General features: G+C 41.3%; 1 protein-coding gene across 3 annotated transcripts in view; it reads right to left on the reverse strand.

Moving 5' to 3' along the window:
* Positions 1–328: 328 nt before the first annotated feature.
* nrcama (neuronal cell adhesion molecule a) overlaps positions 329–21,552 on the reverse strand; it is a 46,794-nt gene continuing 25,570 nt past the window's right edge. The window contains exons 3-33 of one of the 3 annotated variants that reach the window (XM_041030128.1): positions 19,349–19,495; positions 18,845–18,862; positions 18,355–18,460; positions 17,573–17,766; positions 17,233–17,355; positions 16,732–16,902; positions 15,115–15,226; positions 14,798–14,982; positions 14,157–14,288; positions 13,828–13,971; positions 13,597–13,708; positions 13,331–13,497; positions 13,092–13,239; positions 12,846–12,970; positions 12,414–12,443; positions 11,435–11,536; positions 11,041–11,238; positions 10,868–10,938; positions 10,361–10,586; positions 9,458–9,573; positions 8,396–8,603; positions 7,657–7,779; positions 7,349–7,525; positions 7,094–7,126; positions 6,387–6,452; positions 5,615–5,737; positions 5,340–5,495; positions 4,721–4,852; positions 4,547–4,625; positions 3,950–3,961; positions 329–3,071 (exon numbers count right to left, since the gene is read on the reverse strand). In XM_041030128.1, the coding sequence (XP_040886062.1) occupies positions 2,837–3,071; positions 3,950–3,961; positions 4,547–4,625; positions 4,721–4,852; positions 5,340–5,495; positions 5,615–5,737; positions 6,387–6,452; positions 7,094–7,126; positions 7,349–7,525; positions 7,657–7,779; positions 8,396–8,603; positions 9,458–9,573; positions 10,361–10,586; positions 10,868–10,938; positions 11,041–11,238; positions 11,435–11,536; positions 12,414–12,443; positions 12,846–12,970; positions 13,092–13,239; positions 13,331–13,497; positions 13,597–13,708; positions 13,828–13,971; positions 14,157–14,288; positions 14,798–14,982; positions 15,115–15,226; positions 16,732–16,902; positions 17,233–17,355; positions 17,573–17,766; positions 18,355–18,460; positions 18,845–18,862; positions 19,349–19,457 (3,933 nt within the window). In that variant the 5' untranslated portion in view covers positions 19,458–19,495 and the 3' untranslated portion in view covers positions 329–2,836. Of the gene's footprint in view, positions 3,072–3,949; positions 3,962–4,546; positions 4,626–4,720; positions 4,853–5,339; positions 5,496–5,614; positions 5,738–6,386; positions 6,453–7,093; positions 7,127–7,348; positions 7,526–7,656; positions 7,780–8,395; positions 8,604–9,457; positions 9,574–10,360; positions 10,587–10,867; positions 10,939–11,040; positions 11,239–11,434; positions 11,537–12,413; positions 12,444–12,845; positions 12,971–13,091; positions 13,240–13,330; positions 13,498–13,596; positions 13,709–13,827; positions 13,972–14,156; positions 14,289–14,797; positions 14,983–15,114; positions 15,227–16,731; positions 16,903–17,232; positions 17,356–17,572; positions 17,767–18,354; positions 18,461–18,844; positions 18,863–19,348; positions 19,496–21,552 lie in introns of those variants that run through there. The other 2 variants (XM_041030130.1, XM_041030129.1) reach the window with 2 other exon arrangements.

Consider the following 21,552-nt stretch of genomic DNA (forward strand, 5'->3'; position numbering starts at 1 on the left):
TTAAAAAAATAAAAGAAAATAAAAGAAATAAAATAAGTTTCACAGCAAATTAGAAGAGTGAAAACTGTAAATAGTCTCATCTCACACAAAGCCATTTTGCACCCTCCCTTACCCATAATGCAGCCGAGGTCAAGCTCTCACCTCTGACCTCAACACGTCTACGCTCAATTCAAGCCATTATTTACAAAATACAACAAAAATATCTACATGTGGAAAGCTGACACATTGCAACCTAAAAAACTTGATGCAAGTTATGATAAACGAAAGACATGGAAATGTTCTCGAGACAAAAAAAAAAAAAAAAAAGTCTTGCATCTCCTGTTGAGAGTAGGAGCAGACTGCTTGACACATCAGAATCATTGACTGTTATCCACGGAAATAGAAAGCGATAGTATACATCACGCACGCTTTATTATAGTAGCATGCATGTGCTGCACACACACGCACACACATACACACACACACGCCCATGCACCCAAACATTCACACATGAGCTTCATTCGTTTACAGTAATATAAAACTCACTGAGTGCTGCGCTCCGATCGTGACAACGTACACAGATATAAGGTTAAATGCATAAACCAAAGTCACCAGTGTGTTTACCATTTGCAGTGAAACAAGCAATATATTCATTCACATAGACAGATACACTTGTTTCCACATTCAGTATCATTACACAATTTTCCGACCCCTTCTTTTTTTAAGTGCAACCACTAACAGTAAGTTCCATCCTTCTAGTCTGTACCAGATAGTGAGTCCGGTTCCCATTGGCAGTTACCTGGTGAATAGGTTGGCAGTAGTTAAGTGCTGCTGAGCAGCAGCTCCTCCATTAGATGAATGGGTGAGGAGGATAAGGTTTGAAATGAATACATGAGACGTGATGACATCTCATCAGGCGTCCATGCTGTGACCTCAGGCTTCCCACGCGTTTTAAAGATTCTACATATTCGCTCAGTCTTAAATTCTTAGTCGGTATAATTTGGTCGTCGGTTTGTGTCCCAAATGGGCTGACGCTAGCTGGATAACATGATTGTCAACAAGGCCATAACAATCTATACTTGGAAATTATTCCTCACAACTAATGCCAGTGTACAACTGTGAAAGAGGTAATTCCTGAAATCCATTTTCAAATCATTTCCAGCCCTGTGTAGGAACCCTGGGTCCCATGATGAGTCTAAAGGAGGCCATTTTAAATTAATAAGCCCAAACGAATGTTTCACAATACTCAGTGACCTTATAGCTCACAATAAAGGGCTTTAACATCAATAAAATCTTGTGACGCTTATTTCCATGAATGTTAAATATAGTATTGAATACTCATACAGCCTCTTGTTTTAAATAAAGTGGGGTGGTATTTAGTATGTACTGTATTCATGGACTGTGAACTGCACTGAGCCCAGGTCTGTCCTGTGCATGAAGAGGCATGTAGCTATGGATCTAAGTCACTGTTCTCTACAAAGGCACTAGAAACCATGCTAAGAGGTTCTTGATCATCAACATTTAAAATTAAAATACCCAGAAACTACAGTGTGTACTCTCAGTAAACCTCTACATGCAACAGCTTTTCTCCACCTACATAGCAGATACAGATGTGGAAATGCTATCAGAGACAATGCCGGGGTAGGAGTTATTTCTGACAATAACATGACCGCCTAAAACAAAGGCTTGCACAGTGGCCGCGATTTGGGGTGGAAACGCTTGACAATGACACTGGATCAATCACAACTCCACTTGTATTCAGTTAGTGCTTGGTAACAAGAAGCATAGGCTTGTAAAGGAACAGATCAGGGGGGAAAAGAAAAGCAATAAGAGAAAGCTTGAGAAAACATGAGGCTAAAAACAAAGAGTTCTGCCTGGCTGGTGCGATAAGGAGTGACTGAACGCAGAGTGTTTCTAGACTGGTTTCCAATGACGACAATTGGACATCCCTGACCTTGAAATATAGCTTCCTTCTTATTCTATTAAATATGTACAAACAGTTTATCTGTCTCAAAAAGACATATGCTATTTTCTACTGAGTCACACATTTCACAGCAGCGTCCACAAAAACACTGCTGCCCTTTTTTCTTTATATATCATACGCCACTTAACACTTTCTGACGGAAAAATAATGAACAAACCAAAACAATAAAAGTCATACCCAGTCGCTAGTACTCGTGCACCATATACAATCTCAACACGCAGCTCACCTCTGCAACAGCTGACACCAGGATGGTAAAATGCTTCACAGAATCATGATTTGCTCCATGCAGATGTTTATGAATTTGATTCAATGCATATTTGCCTGCCTGCGGGTCATGTACTGCACTTTCATGAAATATATATTTGGATACATCATGTTTAGTATGTTTGCAAAGGATATTTAATGGCACTAACACACACACACACACGCGCACACACACACACACACACACACACATGCACTCTTGACCACACTCCTGCTCAGTCAGAGTGGTAATACTCCTTCTTGTACATTCCTTCTGCTTTTCTGTATTGCTTCCTCTCTCCCTCCCTTTTCTTGGAGTCTTCACATCCCTCGTTTCACACCTTCTTTCAGCGGTCATGGGGGATGTGGTGTCGGTCTTTGCCATGCTGAGTGTGTGATGGTCAGAGGAGGTCACACTGTGACAGGGGGCTGGCAGGTGTGGGGATGAGGGCGTGTCAGCAGTCTTGGTGACAGGGAGCCATGGCCACCGAAGTGACAGCCACCATGGCAAAAAAGTAGGTGTTCACAACGACTGTCACCTTAGCAACTATCACCACAGAGATGGTCACATTTGCCAGGGTGACAAGGAGTGGCCGCAGGAACCGTTGCAGCCAGGTGGTTGGCCCTGCGTTAGACAAACGAGTTCATGGCGTTGACAGGCGACGGGGCCTCTGAACTCTCATTGCCTTCATGTGTGTCTTTCTCTTTCTTGCCACTGTACTGGCCAATGAAGGAGCCGTCCTCATTGAACTGCCCATCCCCGCCCTCCCCGTAGTCCACCAGGCTGTCGTCACTCTCGTCACGGCGCACCGTCCCGTTGGACGGTGTCCGGCTGCCCTTCAGTGGCTTGTGGTCCTCTGTGTCACTATAAAGGGCGAGGAAAAGGTTTTGAGGGAAGGTTATTGAGAAAATAATTCATGCAGTTGGTTCTGCAGTGGTCAGAAACCTGAGTGCCCACACAGAGGACAGGCTCTCATTCAAGCATTGGCATTGTATGCATAGGTAATCCGGCTTTTCCACTGCACAAGTGTACCCTGCCACATTTACTGTGACACAGCAGCATGTGTTTATGCTGTCTTTTGGTGCAAGTACACAAGTATTTACTGTTTCCATTGAAAAAATGGAAGGGTTCTTACAATGCACAATGATAATGGAACGTTTGGCACATTATGGTACTGTACAGTGGAGCAGCTCAGTTATGTAGCCTATAAAGTACAATCTACAGTGTTAGTGCTGTAGTGGTTTAAGACTGGGTGCTGTTAAGATTCATGGTTAGTGACCACTGCTGAAGAGGATTTTGCTAATGCGTGCTGTTCAGTCCTTTGTCATACCTGCATTAGAATGCAATTTCTGAAACGATTTCAGTCAATATGCTTTCTGTTTACATGCAGTAATCAAAATGCATTTATTTTCCCAAAGATTAAGTTATTATTACCATTTACACCATTTTATGCTCTGTTTGTATGCTCTGTATCATACTGAATTAAGTTCATAAAATCATTTTATGATTAAATGAAGTAAGCCAGAGAAGTAAAAGCAGTGACATTTAATGTTAAATTTTAGTTTTAATGTTATAACTGTGTTATGGTGTTGACTATGTCACAGCCATGAGTATGATGACACGGTAAACCAGATAAGTTGATGTGCTTTCTTGTTGCTTTTAGTCTCATTTCAGACACATAGCTTATTGATGTTTTGTAGGTTGCGTGAATTGCATGCTGGTTTTGCTGCATCTCGTCTTACCTCTCCATAGACCTAAACCCCCCATCCCCGAAAAAAAAGATAAAAATGGAAGGACACATGAAAAGCAATTCATGAGCCACGATGAGTGTCTGTTCTTTTGAGCTTTTCATAGACAATGAATTCACAATTTTACAAGGTAAAGCATGCGTATGGAAACATTTAAAGCACAATGGCTTCCACATTAATAGAAAACACAGCAGAGCAACTAAATTATTCAGTTATGAGAAGTGTTAAAGTTAGAGTTAATATTTCTAGAAAAATGGTAAAAAAAAAAATGTGATGAAAAACTATTAACTTGTTTTGAGTTGACATACAGCTGATTTGGCAAGAAATGGGATTGTGTGTTAAAGTGGACATATTTTGAATTGTGTAAGTTTGTGTTGATTAGCGTTGGTCGCTATAAAGATCAGCACAGAGTGTGGATTTTGCCTTGCCTCTATGGAGTGTTTGGTAATGGAGTCTGGTGGGGAGAGTGTCTCTGCGGCCTGGTAAAATGTTCTACATACAAACAGTCGAGTCAGGACACAGTGAATGAAAGAAAGAAATCTCATGCTGTAAGCCAAACACTGGACTTGTCTGACTGAAGACTGTATTCACCTGTATTCTCCAAATGTCCCATCATCCTCCTTCATGGGCTGGATCTCAGGGTCTTGATGAGCATCTTCTTTCTCTTTCACTGTAGATTACAGTTTTTTTTTTCTTTTACATCTAATAACCAGCCATTAATGTCAAAATGCTTGAAATTACAGTTCATACAAAACTGTGCCTCACCAGGATATTTGCCACCTTTGTTTCTCTTGATGAAGCACACTATGAGAAGGACCAGGATGAGAAGAGCGATGGCACACATCAGTCCAATAAACCAGCCCTGGGTGGCAATGTCTACCTGCCGGCTGGGTACAGCTGCACACAAACACACAGAAAAAGAAAGATCAAAACAAACTGAGTAAGCACAACTGTTGCTCCAAATTTAAATCCACGCTGTTAAAATGATGGAATCTGTTTTCCTCATGCTGAACAACACTGAGATTAAACAGAGGCTGTAAACTCTGAAATGGAATTAAAAAAACAAAAAAACAAAAACAGGTTAATATGCAATGATCGCTCATGGACTGAAAACATGACAAAAGGAAAGAAAGACAAAAGTCACAACGGTAAAATAATGGCTCTCTTAGTGATGATTTTAGGCGACATGCATCGGAGCGACTTGATGGCAACTTCTGACATGCTTGAACACTATCTAGGCAACTACACTACCATACATGTAGACATGTAGACCATACATGTCTGAATGTAACACTGTACGTCTGATGATGAGACAGTGCTGACAAAAAAAAGACAGGCAAAAATTAAATACAAAGACCATCTATCCTGAGGCATGCCGCCTCACCTGGCACCGTAACCAACACTTCGTCTGTGCTGTGGACTGTCGGGTCAGCGGGGTCTCTAGCTACCAGACGCACCTTATAGGACGTCCCCGGCTTTAAACCTTTTATCATATGCGAGTGTGAACTGTTTACCAACTCCTTTTTCCAGTCCTCTTTACCTAGAATTGGAGTCGTGGATGGAGAAGACCGCAAGTTTTGAGGGTTAAATCAGTATTACTGATCAGATCGATTAAGTGATAAGTTTGGAGATGGCAGTAAATACAAAGTGAAGCCTTACTGTTTTCTACAATATATTCCACATATACATTCTTATGGTGTCCAAAGTATTCCCAACTGATCACTGCACCATCCTCTGATACAGACGTGTTAACTGTGCCAAACGCAGGGCCTACAGGAGGCGCTGAGCACACAGGAGAGAAAAAAATGTTTTCACCAATTTACAAAGTCACCTGAATTTTCAACTCATTAAAAATATCTTAATATGGAATAAAACCTTTCAAATATGACTACAGGCCAAAATATGTCAATGTCCATATCCATAACATCTCCAGAACAATATGTCAGCATGTAGAACAAAACTAGTCTGTGCGAATTTATAGTTCATTCAATTTTTGTTTGACATGGAATATTAACAATTGTGCCTGGAAACTAACGTTTCATGTGGAAACAAAAATTCACCAACAAAATCAAGTCAAATGGATCTGTTTAACTGGTTATAAGAACAAAAGAAAAACAGGCCACAGCTTAAATTAGTCAGCTGTCTGTCCCACCTGGTATATAATATAGGGCTACACAGTTTTTATTTAATAACAAGAGGACCATTAGAGTAGACTTAGATTCTGCCACAACTTACAAAACAGGCCAGTTTCAACAAAAATGTCCATCTCAGTTCTTGAGAGGCCTAGAGGTGTATATTATTATCCTCTTTTTGAGGAGTTTTCTGTTTTTCTTTTTGGTGCTAGATTTAAACACTTGCTGAGATGGATGATTTTTGCTGCACTGTGTTTGTGAGTAGGAACAGCAGTAAGGGACACAGGGAGTGCTTGTACCCTTGTGAAACGGGGGATGCAGAGACTGAGTGATGGGGGAAGTTGGGTGAGGGGGCTCTGTGGGGCCTGAAAGAACATGGAAGAGAGTGAGACAACACACATACACACCACAATAACCAGCATACAGTCAACTGCAGAGAAAGTTTCTGCCAACATGCTGAGTCAAAGTCAAAACACCTCTAAACTCTTGAGATTCAGAGTTCAATTTAAGCACCTGCTTTAGAGCTGTACCCCCCCAAAAAACTCTGAATCACAGCATTGCAGCATGCATATCATTTGGTTCATATCAAACTCTAATTCATTTATATACACAGTCCATCAGTTTATAGCGTCAGTAGGTAAATAATGTTGTTAGTGCTAACAACAGCATTCACAAGCATCATGCGAGAGGTCGAATGACATGTTCATCTGTCGTATACAAAAAGACTGCAACCACAGTTAATCTTAATGTATAAGCATTCTATATTTCAGACTATGTTACAGTAAATACAGCCTATTCTATTCGAATAGGACACAAGCATCAATGCTTGCAGATGCCATGGAAGTCTGTCACACTTAAATCCTACTTATTCACACAGGGAATCAGCAAACGTGCTAATTTAGTAACATGCAGGGAAGAGTAAGATAAATACAAACATCTATGCTAGTTAAATATATCTGATGTTGAAATTAGCATGCAGGGGCTTCCAGTGGCAAACTTGGGTTACCTTTGCCCGCCTCTACAGTGGGCTGAATACGAGCTTCAGAGAGAAGAGAAAGAGATAGAGGGGGTGTAAGAGGTTGAGTGAGGAATGCAGTATGGTTGTAATTTTATCAGAGGCCCAGATATCTGTCAGGGCACCTGTCATTCTGACCACTGCCCTCCTTATTGTAGCTGCTGATATAAGACTTTGACCTTTTCTTTCTATTGTGCTCATAACTTGCTGCATATGAAACTAAATGTTTATGTACGCAGGACTCACTTGTGTCCATGGCTGTAAAGGCCTCTTCTGTGATGGTGGGGCCAGAGCCCTTGATTGTCTTTGCGCTTAAGTAAAACTTGTACAGCATGCTGGAGTTCAGGTTGCCCAGGGTAATGGTGGTCTCATTGGCAAGAAAGGTCATGACCTTGGCTGGTCCCAGTTCATTGGTGGTGTTAACTGTAGAGCCAGTGAGAAACAGCCAATTAAAAGACAGGATGAAGGGAGGTGGAGAAAAACATTGCACAGTGTAGTTTTCTTTTCTACAAATACTGAATAATAGTGTTGCAGTACACAGGTAGAGTGTGTACCTGGTTGGTATTTCAGTGTGTATCCAGTAAGACGTCCATTGTTTTTTATTGGTGGGCCCCATTCCAGAGTGAGAGAGTCCAAACCAGGGTTTAGGACATTCAGAAAAGAAGGGGGCCCTGGGACTGGAAACAAAACCAGAACATATACAGGGTCAGGGTTTGCAAAGCAGTCAGGATCATTCATGGGACATTTATATAGCGTACAAGTGCTTAAGAGAGCAGTTCATGAACCTGGATGATTGGTTGTGCTTTTTTACATCACTGTTAGGGTTTTCCATGAGATTGATGCTTGGGGGTTCCAGGTGGTTGCTGAGACATACCAGGGTGGTTTGTATGTAATGATACATGAGAGTTTGAGGGTTGGAAGTATGTGTGAATCATAGCTGAGCTTTTCTGGTGTAGTGCAAATCGACACGTGTGACGTAACTGATGTGTGAAGTCTCGTGCCAAAAGTAGCAGGGGCCATAATTATGAAAAGACATTTGACAATATAATGCTGATCTAGTGCAATGACATTGAAGGTGTAGTGACCAATACAGTGTTTGGGAAGTGAATGAATGTGTGAGAGCATGTATGACAACTGTTTCTCCTTTATTTTGTTATGGGAAAAAATAAATCCTGCTTTATTGAACATTTCCTGAAAACATTTTCCAAACTGGTGGGAAGACAAGAAAGTTTTTGATATGCATGACGCACTGTGGCCTGCAGAACCCTGTCGGTCAACTACAGGCATACACACCTCCCTCAGGTGTCTCAAATGTCTTGCTGGGGCTCGGAGGCCCTTCTCCTTTGTTATTAAGGACCGTGATGAAGAGGCTGTAGAGGCTGTAAGGCTGGAGGCCTGGCAGACGGCCCTCGCTACGGTTCCCACTGAAAGTCAAAACCTGCTCCTGCTGATCCGTCTCCTCCTCTGTCTCGTGCAAGCCGCGGTCACGACGATAGTATACCTAGAGGAGACGCACCAGGTGTTAATATTTAGCCTGATGTGTTGTTGTTTTGCTGTATTTTTTCCTTATAGTTAGGGTTAGCCTCACTAACGTGAAACCACACAGATGCACATGGCTTAGCTTAGCAGAGGAATGTTTCTTAAAACACATTTGTTTGTTTATTTCCCTCTGAATTTCCACTTATTTCTCTGCTTTTGTTGCAGTAGCATCATCCTACAGTGTGTCAATAAATTTGACACATGCTGCCATTTCACTCTTCTTCTGCAGCAGTAATCGGGGGACTACTGGGGAAGTTCAGTTTGGTTTAGCTCTGGTTAAGTCTTGACAGGGACCAGGCTTGTCTGGAGAGAAAAGTTTTGACTGGAAACTTAAACCATGCTTAAATGAATTTGAAGCCACCTTTTCAAAACAAAACCCCTGAAAATAAGCTTGAGTTATTCACTCAAAAAGCAAAAGCCTTGAACTGAAACTTTCTCCCCTTCCAACACCCATCCCTCAGCACAGATCTTACAGACTGAGACAAAACACTGCCTTTATATACACACCTGCAACCTGGCTGCCTCTTTATCAATCATCCAATGAGAAGTAGACACATGCATGGCCAGCCCCTAGGGGGCAAACCTTTTAATTGGATTCATGTGTTTGCTCATCCAGGCTGCTAAAATAAAGTTATTCTTTTGTTACTTTTATGTTACTTTTTATGCTGCATTCACATTTAGTGTGTTAGGTGCAAAAGTTATAAGACACAAGGGTTTTAAGAGGCTGACCGAACGCTTTCATCAAGCACTGATTTGACAAAGTAGCAGCAACAACCAACACATGATGTATAAAAAAAATAATTTATCAAATAATACCTTGTATCCCTGTAGTTTTCCCCTCACTGAAGGCAAAGACACAGGCTCCCAGTGTACTTCTGCTAACGTACTGTTATGAACCATGATCTGCACACTGTCCGGAGCAGACAAAGGCACTGCAAAATATTAAGAAACAGAAGCTGTTAGTCAAGATGTAGAATACTTCACTATAGCAATGCATTCTACATTCGTCTTCCTAGACAAGCAAAATAAATCTTAGGACAAAAACTGCTATCATGAGACAAAATATAAAGGTAGCCCTGTCTAACAACTGCACAAAATCTTTGAACGCTGGTTCATTCCCCTAAGGAATAAAATGGCAACATATATTGAATGAATTTACTTCGAAGTGTACTGTAGCTTTTGAGCTTAAGATCGGCCTTTGTTGTCAGGATTTAATCATTCAATTTTTTCATGTAAATGCCCATTCAGAATAAATGGTAACAAACCAAAAGCAGAAAGTGAGGACAGGCAGCCTTGAAAACAAGGCTAGTTTTTTTTCCCCCTTTTAATCTTTCATGACAGAGTTGGCAGTACTATATGACCACTGTGGACAAATGTATGACTTTTATGTTAATTTAATATCTTTGATAATACACAGTAGTTTGTAAGTTTGTAAAAAAAAAACAAGAGCACTTTGTAAAGAAACTCAGGTGTTGTCACTTCTGGCTGATTAGACCTTGGTGCAAGTTGAACCTGGCTGGAGCTGCCAGTCTGTACATACCCACACAGGTCTAATCAGGCAGGTTAAGTGGAAACACCTGTGTGGATGCACCATGTGGCCGTGCAAAAGTTCTGTATTTTTCACATTTTAGTGATTAACACTCACAGTAACTCGACCAATGATTAATGATGACTAAATAAGTGTTTTGAAGGAAAAAAAGGAATCATCAGCTCACTCACAGTCTTCTCCAGAGTACCCAATCACCACCTCAGGCTCTGGTCCACTGCCATAATCATTCAGAGCTTGAACTTTAATTTCGTACGGCACAAAGGTTGGGGTTCCAGTCACGACAAACTGGGAAACATTGGCCACGTTCTGCAATGACCAGTCATCCTTTATGTCCTTCCGTTTCCACTGCACTCTGTACTCCAACCCAGGTCCATTGGACTGGAATCCTGTCAGTGGCTGTACACAGAATAGTTTTAATTAGTTTGTTACTGAAACGTAACCGTGAAATATTCAGACTTCTCCATAGTCTCCAAACCAATATGGTTAAACCAAACTCACGTAAACTAAATATTAGTGCAAGACATCAAGGTCCGAGGCTGCTTTTTTAGTACCTTCATATCTTATACTGTCACATACAGCCATGTGGCTATCAGCATATTCCAATCACACACCACACTTACTATAGGTCCATAGTCAGCCCACAGTAACCAGAAATCAAACCACTGAACATAGCTTACTGTCCAGGATATGACCAAGTTGCCAGCCTCTGTTCCTACTCCCTGAACATCTGATGGATTTTCATCAGGAGCTGGGAAAACCAAAGAATCGAGACTCAATTTATGAATATTTTTGAATTTTTATTATTAACAGAACATTATTTATTTTTCTGTAAGATGACCATGTTCACTACCTGCAGGGTTGGTCCTGTATTGGTGTGAGGGCTGGCTGGGGTGGCTGTAGCCCACGTGATTCAGAGCCAGCACTCGGAAAGAGTAGTAAACATACGGAGAGAGGTTTAACTGTGCTGTGGTGCTAGTGCCAGGAGCCTCTGTCAGGTTGATCCAAACTCCTGGCTGGTGGAGCAGATCCTCGTATTGGACCAAAAACTCTAGGGAAGATACAAAAAAATAAGAATAAAAATACAAGCATTTCTTTATGTATATTTAGCCACAGTCGCTGATTGTGCCAACAATCATTGAAGTTCATTTTGCTTTTGTTGTCACTGACTGCAATCTAATTTTGAGTTTGGCAGTGGACAGTAACTGCTGCAGAACAGCTAAGCAGCAATGATGAACATTTCATACTTTGTGTGGGACTGTTGTGTTCATCTCCAGGGATCCAGGTGAGCTGAACGGTCCTCTCTGTCTGGTCAGTCAGTTCCAGGTCGCTCGGAGGGTCGGGTTTCTCTGCAAACACAACGTGTAAATTCAGAACCACCAAAAAACCTAAATTCTCTCATCTGCGTTGGTTACAACTACTACTTGCTACTGTTTCAACAAAAAAGGACACACAGACTCTTTCTGCAGTAACTTTCCTTGTACATTGTAAAATGATTTTGCAAAATTTGTCAATTTATGGTCAAGAGAAAAGTGTTTGTGTTGTTCGGTAAATGAGGTCTAGAGTAATTCACTTTGAAGCATGCTGTAGAGCTTAAGATCGGCCTTTGGTGGCCTTTGATTTAATCATTCGATTTGTTCATGTAAATGCCCATTTAGAATAATTGGTAACAAACCAAAAGCAGAAAGTGAGGGCAGGCAGCCTTGAAAACAAGGCTAGTTTATTTTTACACCTTTTAATCTTTCATGACAGAGTTGGCAGTGCTATATGACCACTGTGGACAAATGTATGACTTTTATGTTCATTTAATTTCTTTGATAATACACAGTAGTTTGTAAGTTTGTAAAAAAACAAAAGCAGTTTGTAAAGAAACTCAGGTGTTGTCACTTCTGGCTGATTAGACCTTGGTGCAGGTTGAAGCTGGCTGGAGCTGCCAGTCTGTACACACCCACACAGGTCTAATCAGGCAGGTTAAGTGGAAACACCTGTATGGGTGCACCATGTGGCCGTGCAAAAGTTCTGTATTTTTCACATTTTAGTGATTTAATGGTGAAAACAAATCTACATTAAACAAGACTAAATTGATCTCAGATAGTGCAGTATGTAGTACAGAGAACAAGCGATCCACATAAAATAAATGCTGATACAAAATGGCAGCTACTGGTTTTATAGACAGAACTTTTGACTGAAGACAATGAAAGCTACAAAATGCTGCTGTTTGTTTACCGTAGGCAATAGCTGGAGTGGGAGTTGCCTCTGCGACAGCGAGAAGCAAGAGTAAAGTGCAGGAAGAGGGTTAGATGTTGGTGACAGACATTTTAGAAACAGCAGAAAAGCAGGAAATCTTCTGTGGTAATGAGGGTTAGGGTTAGGTTAAAATATAACGCCTGGTCTTGCTTATAGTTTCAGAGTATAGGAAAACCAGAATAAGGTTTTAAATAGAAATAGGACAGGATAGAAAAGGGGTTATTTGTTCATTTTTGCTTGTGTTTAAAAAAGAAACAGTCAGGCAATTTAACCTGTTTCACGCAATTGCTTTGAAACCAGAGGAAATTTATGGATCCAGAAAGTCCTTAGTGTGATTTGTACATTCAAAATAACCTGTCAACATGCTGATTACACAAACCCCCTTTAATGCACATTAAGGCGTGATCATACCAACAACAGTCAGCATGGCACTGGCTGAGTCCTGGTCCAGGGTTGTGTTCATGATGCAGGTGTAGGTGCCCCTGTCTTCATCTGTCACATTTTTGATGGTCAAACTGTCTGTGTCCACCTCAAACCTGAGAGAGTAACACAGAGCGAAATGATTTTACCTGAATGGTTTGTTCCACAGGAGGAGGAGGTGAGTAAATGAATTCATCTGATTTAAAACTATGAGCGTAGTCTCAAGGTCTTATTTACCTCTCGTCATCTGGCAGTTCTCCGCTGTCTTTGAGCCACGTCATGGTGGGAATGAGGGAAGGGTCATGTTTGACTTTACACTCGAACACAGCGCTCATTCCTCTCTGCACCACCCTGTACTCTGGCTGTTTCAGGATACGGGTAGGCTCTGGAGGACAGTGAAAAAACATGTTGGCCACATGACTTAATGGCTATAGTGGCCTAAAATATAATATCTTTGAGCTTAGTCCATATCTGACCTTTAACTTCCAGGAAGACGTGGTTCTCTTTGATCCCCAGGTTGTTGGTGGCAATGCAGGTGTACTTTCCGCTGTTTAGCGGCTGGGCCACATGGATCTCCAGAGTACCATTCTCATGGATCACATATGGGTCACCATTCTTAATGCTGGTCTGGCTGTCTTTGAACCTGCACAGAAATAACAAACAAGGTAAGCTTGTCTTAACTGAACAACCTTTCAAATCAAATTGAAACATTATTAAGATTAACATTGGTTTTAGATCTTACCATGTGATGGTTGGTATGGGTGAGCCAAAGGAGGAACAGTGAAGTAGTGCAGGGTTGTTGGTGATGACCTGGTACACTCGATCGGGTGGAGTCAGCACCCTTGGTGGTTCAGCTGTGGAGAGAAGCCGAACCTTATCACTGCCTCTCACCTATCACTCACAATGTCCTGTATCTCTAAATTTTACCATAAACTTTGAAAATTTTTTCAGCTACACAGATGTTTTAACTCACCAAGAACATTGACAAAAGCATTGGCCATCAGGTAGCCAAACTCGTTGGATGCATTGCACTGGTAGACAGCACTGGATCCCGACTGCACGTTGCTGAGAATCACAGTGTCGTCCTCCACTTTGCGGCTGTGGTCCTCAGGAACGTCTAGCACAGGACAGGACAGAATATGTTTTTCAAATTATAGAAAAAACATCATGTTTCTGATATATTCTTCAACAGCACCATAAGAACTCTGTGTATGAAGAAACCAGCTTGTAACAATTCTTGTGCATTATGCAAACCCTTTAGAGTACCATGCATTTTTGAAATCATGGTCTCATTTTACTCACTCTCTATTGGGACTCCATTGACAAACCAGCTAATCTTCGGTTTGGGTTCTCCACTGACTCGACAAGTCAGGATGCCAGTCTCATTCGGGGCGAGAATCAGGTTCCTGGGTGCGCTAACCCAGAAAGGAGCCGCTGGGGATGAACATGAATAAAGATATAGACCAAGATCCTTGAGAGAATAGCAAAATAAATTTAGCTTATCCTTTTGCTAATTACATACTTAATAGTTCAGTTTAGAAATGAAATAATCACAAAGACAGGCAACCACTCACACAGGCAATGTAAAGTAGCCAGTTAACCTAATGGGCATTGTTTTTGTGATTGTGGGAGGAAACCAGAGTACCCAGAGAAAACCCACAAGGAAGAGCCCAGACTGGGGTTCGAACCTGGAACCCTCTTGCTGTGAGGCAACAGTACTAACCACTGCACCACAGTGCCACCCACTGTCATATTCTTGACTATAGATATTGATGTGCTGGAAAACATTTAAAGACCTTTCTAACACTGGTGTAAGGATAACAGGAAGTCACTCCACAATGCAGCACTAGAGTGACTGCTTTAAATATTTTCATAAATTAAGAATAAAAGAATGTAAACTTAATAGCAATGCAACAAGCACATGCATGAGTTGGTCTGCATACCTTTGACAGTGACCTTGATGATGTGGTGTGCAGTGCCCAGGTTGTTTGTGGCCGTACAGCGGTAGTTGCCTGCATCAGCTTCATTCACATCAGAAATCTTCAGTGTTTTCTCGAAGTTGTGGAAGGACGCCCTGCTGCTCGGCAGTTCACCTCCATCCTTCTGCCACGAGATATCTGGAGTGGGCCTATTGTGGAAGTCATTACAAATCAGTTGTGTTTGTGTGCGATTTTTTACATTTTGAAGATTTTTTTTCCTCTTTTGTCACTAACATTTGATAAAGAAACTGTGACACAAATTGGGGCAGATGCCAACTTACAAGCCTTCAGCGATGCATTCCAGCTCCAGAGTCTCTCCTCTCAGAACCATCTTGGTGCTGGTGGGGCCCAGAGGCAACATGAAACCAGGGCGACGCTCCCCCTCTGGGTTGTCTGAACACACAACAACACGAGACCAAATCAGAACCAGGCCACAACATTAGACTTGAAGGTTTGAGTTCCCAAAGAGGAGTTTAGGAAGTGAAACTATAAGCTCGGGGGGCTCGTTCACATTCACATGAAGTACAGAGGTAGAGTCAAACACACACAGCTGATGAAAAGTAATTTGCCAAAGTGGATAGGTAGGGATAGGAAAAAATTAGCGAATGACCCAACAGAATGTAATCGGAAGAGAGCTGTTTTGTATTGTTACATAGAGTATGAGCACTGACAGAATGAGGTAGAAAAAAGGAATCTCCCTGAGAGGGGGTAGCCATCGCTTTGTTGCTATGGCAACATGGGGGATCTTGGTGGAAAGCAACCCTTCAGTCACACACACATATATACAGTATACACATTCCTCAGAGGGTCCTCATAGAAGGATCTAGATTTCCTTGTCATTACTTTGCTGAAAAGGTCAGAAAAATTAAGGATGAGCCTTCTCCACTTTCAGGAGGTGAGCAATACCATGTTAAAATAACGTGTAGTATTCATATGTGGCCATCTTGGATAACCACTGAAGGTAAACTTCACAGATCAGTTCAAGAGACTGGTCTGAATTTGTATGTGTACTTGTGATTCCAGGGGAGATGCAGTTCATTGATCTTTAATGTTATGGGTGCTTTGAAGGTACATCGATCAAAATCATAGGTTTGTCTGACACGCTCTGTCCTCAAACCTTTAATTTGCACAGGAATGAACTCTACATGACTAACAAGATAAAAATGAGATAAACCTGACAAGGAGTATACAGTATGTTAATAAAATCACAGAGGAGGGGACTGAGGCCGAGTTAAAGGTGAGTATGTATGTCAGGTATGGTTATGCCAGGGAGTAAAAACAGGGCTGGGTTCACACTGAGGGGGCTGAATGGGAATAAACCAGCAGCACTCACCACTATAGAAATCAGTGATATTGTATAAAGCAGCCACAGTCTTATTCATTGTTTCCACTGCAATATAACAGAAAATCATGAGCATGCAAAACTAGGAGATAAATAGGCAATACTTTAATTTACAGTGGCTTTTTCTGTGTCTTTTAACCAATGCATTAGCTTGTTAAAATGCTTTGTAAGTACAGAATAATTTTGTATTGCTGCAAAAATGTTGTAACATTATGAGTGTGACATAATTTACTGTACAGATAGAAAATTGTGACACAGAGACACAACCACTGTAAAATCAAATATTGCTAGAAGCGCTTTGTAAAGCTCAGGAAATGTCGAATACAGGAAGAACAGCAACCAAGTCTAAGACAACATGCAACTGAAACTGAGGAGTAACACAAGACCCTATTTATCACAACAAACATGGGAAAGACATCTCAGTTCATATCAAATGTGAACTAGTGACTGCATAATGTCAACTGCAAAAGTTTTGCATTTATGAGTAAAAACAATAATAATCAAAAAGCAATGGTTTATTTCAACTGATATCAGTGTCCTCGGGGTCTTGACTTACTATTGAGCACGGTGACTGAAATAGGCTGTTTCTGCTGGATGGTCTGTGTGTGGGGGAAGCGAGCATAGCAGATGTAGTCACTCCTTGTGTCTTCTCGGAGAACATTGGAAAAGTACAAGTCTCCGTTCAGGGCCTGGGACACTCGTTTATCCAGTGGCAGCTTCTGAAAGTCTGAAGGGCAGGGAGAGAGAGAGTGAGAGACATGAAAACAAAGAACAATTTAACAACATAAACAGTTTGTTGGACTTAGTTTAACAAGGAGAGGATCTTTACTTTTTAATATGGTTGGTAAATGGTTTATGTGTGTCCACTGGACCTATTTTCAATCAGATCTATCAACAAATATCCCAGATAAGGATATAGGTAAAAAGGGTGTCACCTTGGTCTATATTGACTGAATGATTAATACATATTTTAAATGTACAGTCCCTTGTTTGTGAAAGTGAAATCCTTATGTCCTTGTAACATGAGCGCTGATATGTACACATGCAAATGACTCACTGTTATCCATCCAGAAGATGACAGGAGGTGGCAGCCCGGCAGGGGGTCGGCACTGCAGCACCAGGGAGACCCCCATCTGCACGGTGATGGCTTCATTTCTTTCCTTCGACCACAAGGGGGACCCTGAGAGTCACAAACATCAAACAAAGGTACTGAAGGCTTCCCAGAACAGATCAAATTAATTCTAATTAAACATTTTAAGCAACTTGTTCTTAACTTCTCCACTCTGTGTAAAAAAAAAAAAACTTATCGTACTGTAGCTGGATGTCAAAACATTAGAATTAATTTTAATTTACAAAAAGATTTGGAAATAATATAACCAAATATAATGAAGTCTTACTGGACTGTCTGATGACAATGTTGTTGGATACAGCGGTGCCATGCTCATTGTGAGCCGTACACTGGTACGTTCCCTCATAGGCCTCCGCCTTTTCCCCACTGATGTCAATGACCAGAGTTCCTGAGCCGGGCTTCATCAGGACTTTGGAGTCTTTCTCCACATCAAAGTGGGTCCCATTTCTTGTCCAGGAAAAGCTGAGATCAAGCAGCAGAACAATAAATAGCACTTTATTTTCCCAGCTAGAACACAGCAAGGAAACATACAAAAGTGAAGGAATGGCACAGCATAGCCCATCTGTCCTAATTATCAAAACGAATTCTGCTTTATTTGTGCAGGCTGATTTAAAACCATGATTTCGTAGCAGGGAGTTTTTCTGACTGTAACTCGTTTGATTCAAACCAACTGGTGGCAAATCTAAACATGGCTAATTCACTCTGCCAGGTGTATCTCAAGCGATTGCTCTCCGTAACAACAGTTGCTATGGTGACCTATATTTCCGCACTGCTCCAGGTTAAGTTGCCCTCAGGACAAGATCTATAATTTCACGGAGAGGAACCATAAAACTGAATGGAAATCTGTTTGCTCTTGATTTCTGAAACTCTGAGGTTGTATCTTTTGCATATCAGCATTTCACAAGCCTCCGCGCTTCAATCACGCTGTCAGCCACAGAAGAAACCAGTGAAATATGCTAGCAGAGTGTTTAAATGGGACCTGCACATTTTCCTGTTGCACATGTCCTGATAAACAAGCATCAATGGGAGTGGGAGGAGTGATTGTCTCACCTGGGACTTGGCTTCCCCTTGGCCTCACAGTGGATGACAATGTTCTCCCGTGGATCAAAGATGTAATCCTTTGGGGACTGTAGCGTTATAGTGGGTGGCTGGGGCACTGGAGAAACATGAATAAAAGCATAGTTCAGACACACACATAAGACAAATATCACTATGTAAACACAGCACACTGGAACTTGCATATTCAAGCCGAGGATGTGCAAGCATCATGCAACAAGCATTCCCATTCAGTCAACAATCGAGTCATCTGGAGCTGAAACACTCACTGCAAACAGAGCGGCAATGGCTTCAAACCTGATCTGAAAACAGGCAACTTACCATTCTGTGAGCATACATATTGAGCAGCACTCCAAAACAAGCAAGCCACTTTATATGGCAACAGTGATGAAATGACTGCATGCACAACTAATGTTGCTCAAACCCACACAATTCCTAAGTTCTAAGAGCAAAAACTCCACACTAGAAGTCACTGCCAACTTACATCCTTCCAGTACTTTAGCTTTTTGTCCACCATGACACGCCGTACCACAGTGGCAGAATATTGAGGAAAGGTGTTAGTTTTTGCAAGGAGTAAACAGCAGGTTCAGGTGAAATTGTTGCGCTTTCAGGTACTTTTAAGCATTTGATTGCGCCTGCCTGGAGTTTGGTAAGGACAAGCTTTCCTACTTTTTTGGAAGTGCCACTGTGAAGCAGGTGCAATAAATGCAAGAAAAGTAGTTGAAAACATTAAAATTTCACACAGGATGTGAAAATATTAAGGCAAACAGACTTCCTCCAAAATTTGATTGCTTTTCATAACTAAAAAAAAAAAAAAAAAAAAAACACAATCCCATGCTGAAACATGCAATGCTAAATTACAAGAAAACCCCTGGTTGAATGAAATTTCTATATTGCATGAAAGATTTCCTTAGTTTACAGAAGTGAAATATCATGTCCTTTATTAATACTCAGTGTGTCATGTCATATTGTTAAGGATGATACTTACGATCAAGAGGCACTTCTAGCGCTGAAATCACGTGACTCAGGAATATCAACAGCACAGCTCCGAAGCCCGGCACCCACTTCTTTTTCTTGTCCATGTTTGGGTGTGTCATGGTGAAAACCTTTTTTCCAGATTCAGCAGCAGAAGACACTAAAGAGTGGTACAAAAAATGATGAAAAACATATGTTACTTTGTGGGTTACTTAACGTTTTAACTAATTTCATAGATTTATTTTGGCTGCGTGAATCAGAAGATAAGTATACATGCAAGTATAAAAGTACACCCTCACATATATACATAGTTATAAAAAGGTTTTAAAATGCTGTAAGTGTATATATATGTATATAAGATTAGTCCATGAAAAAGAATGATATGGATACACAGATAAATATTTAGTCTGAACTACAATGGAAAGTTTACATTGATGCATTTTTCTATGAAGTTTACCGACATTCTTTGGGGTTCAACACCCAAAGTAGGATGTTTAGGTCAAGCATTGCAAGTGGCCCGTCTGTTGGATAGCCCATCATTCTGCCAATGTAAAGTCTTTGGCAGGAGAAGTCAAAACAAACTTGATTTCAGTCTCTGTAACTTAAACAACTTATGAATTGTGCACTTGTCCGTCCTCTCTCCTGTCATTTACCTTGTAGTGTTGGAGCACCTTTAAAGAGACACATTAGCTTCTCATAAGCATGTGTAGACTCAAGCACACTTCATTTTGTAACACTAGGCTTTTGAAGTGTAGGAGCTTCCAAAATTTGGTGCTAGCTGTGTGCACATTTGCAGATATCCACAGATCACTAAAACATCCCATGTGCACTGCAGTGCCATGCCTACCACGTGCTTGCCTGTAAACATATGGCATGTGAGTGCACTCGACCAGAACAATCACAACTCTGCCGCAGATACAGCAGCGCACAGATTGGCACATGCATGCCCAAACACACCGCATTAGTGAAAATATTCTTGTCAGTGTGTCATATGGATCAAGTTACACATGAGTGCAGACCCAGAAGCGCTAGCTTCTGTTGCGTAGCGCATAACAAAGAGACACAGACTGATATGTACAGCCATTACAAACACACAGAACCATGTTGGCATCAATGGGCTCTTGTTAACTGCACCATGGGGAGCAGGAAATTATGTGTGTTTGTTTTTTCCCTTTCATGTCCTCTGTCTTGCAGCGTGTATAAGCCTCTGTCACATGAATTTGCAGGCATTCATTTATTCAAAAATTGGTAATATATCACAGCACCAGTGGCAATTAAACACTCCTGTGCATATACTGGTTTTGATTAATGTCTGTCTTCTGCAGGATATACATGCTGGCCTGTCCAATACAGGAAGATGAACATAATATCTAATAATATTTAGTCAGATTTTAGCTCCACAATTATTAATGTTCACGTTTATTTAAGAAAAATAATTCTCAAACTAGACTAAATTACTTTTTGAAATATACAGGTTTTCCATAGTATGAGCTGGATGAACCAAAGTTGCCAGTGGGTGACAGTAACTCCTGTCAGCAGCCTGAGATGGAATTCGAGGTGGAGCAGTGAGCTGCTGTCAGGTAAATGGCTCAGTCCATCCTGACTTCATCTTCATTATTCATGCCCAGCACATGCATCCTTGCACACACATTGTAGACACATGTGCACACATATGCACAGTGCGCATACCAAAAGAGACTGACTTGCACACAGGATGATCAAATCTTCAGAGGCATCTGAAGGTGAAACTATCAGGCTCATGGCTAAATTCAGGCCAGTTGCATCTCTACTCTGCTGGAGAGGAAGAATGTCTGATGACATAGGGACAGTGTGGTAGTGAACACACACTCAGAAAGCAGTGTGTCAGAAATTATCCAGGTGAGCTAGGCAGTGTGAGCTGATACCCCAGGACACAGCTAATTACACCGACACATCCTATTGGATATTACTCTCACTAGTTAATCGAGAGGGAGGACAATGGAGAGAGTGAGACAGAGAAAGAGAAGAAGAGAGCAACACAGCTGCATGCATTAGATGCAGGCCATGCATGTTAACTCTTCTAATCTCATTGTGGAAAAGGCAATATGATATCATGCAAATGTAATGGCCCATCTACAGATTAATTACAATAATGCTCCGTGCTGCTGCAGCAAAAATTGCCTCCCCACAGTGACAGTGGCCATATTAGGCCTTGCTAGACCTCAGGCCATTTTTTTC

The sequence above is a fragment of the Toxotes jaculatrix genome, chromosome 22 (assembly GCF_017976425.1).
Source record: "Toxotes jaculatrix isolate fToxJac2 chromosome 22, fToxJac2.pri, whole genome shotgun sequence".
Classification (NCBI taxonomy): domain Eukaryota; kingdom Metazoa; phylum Chordata; class Actinopteri; family Toxotidae; genus Toxotes; species Toxotes jaculatrix.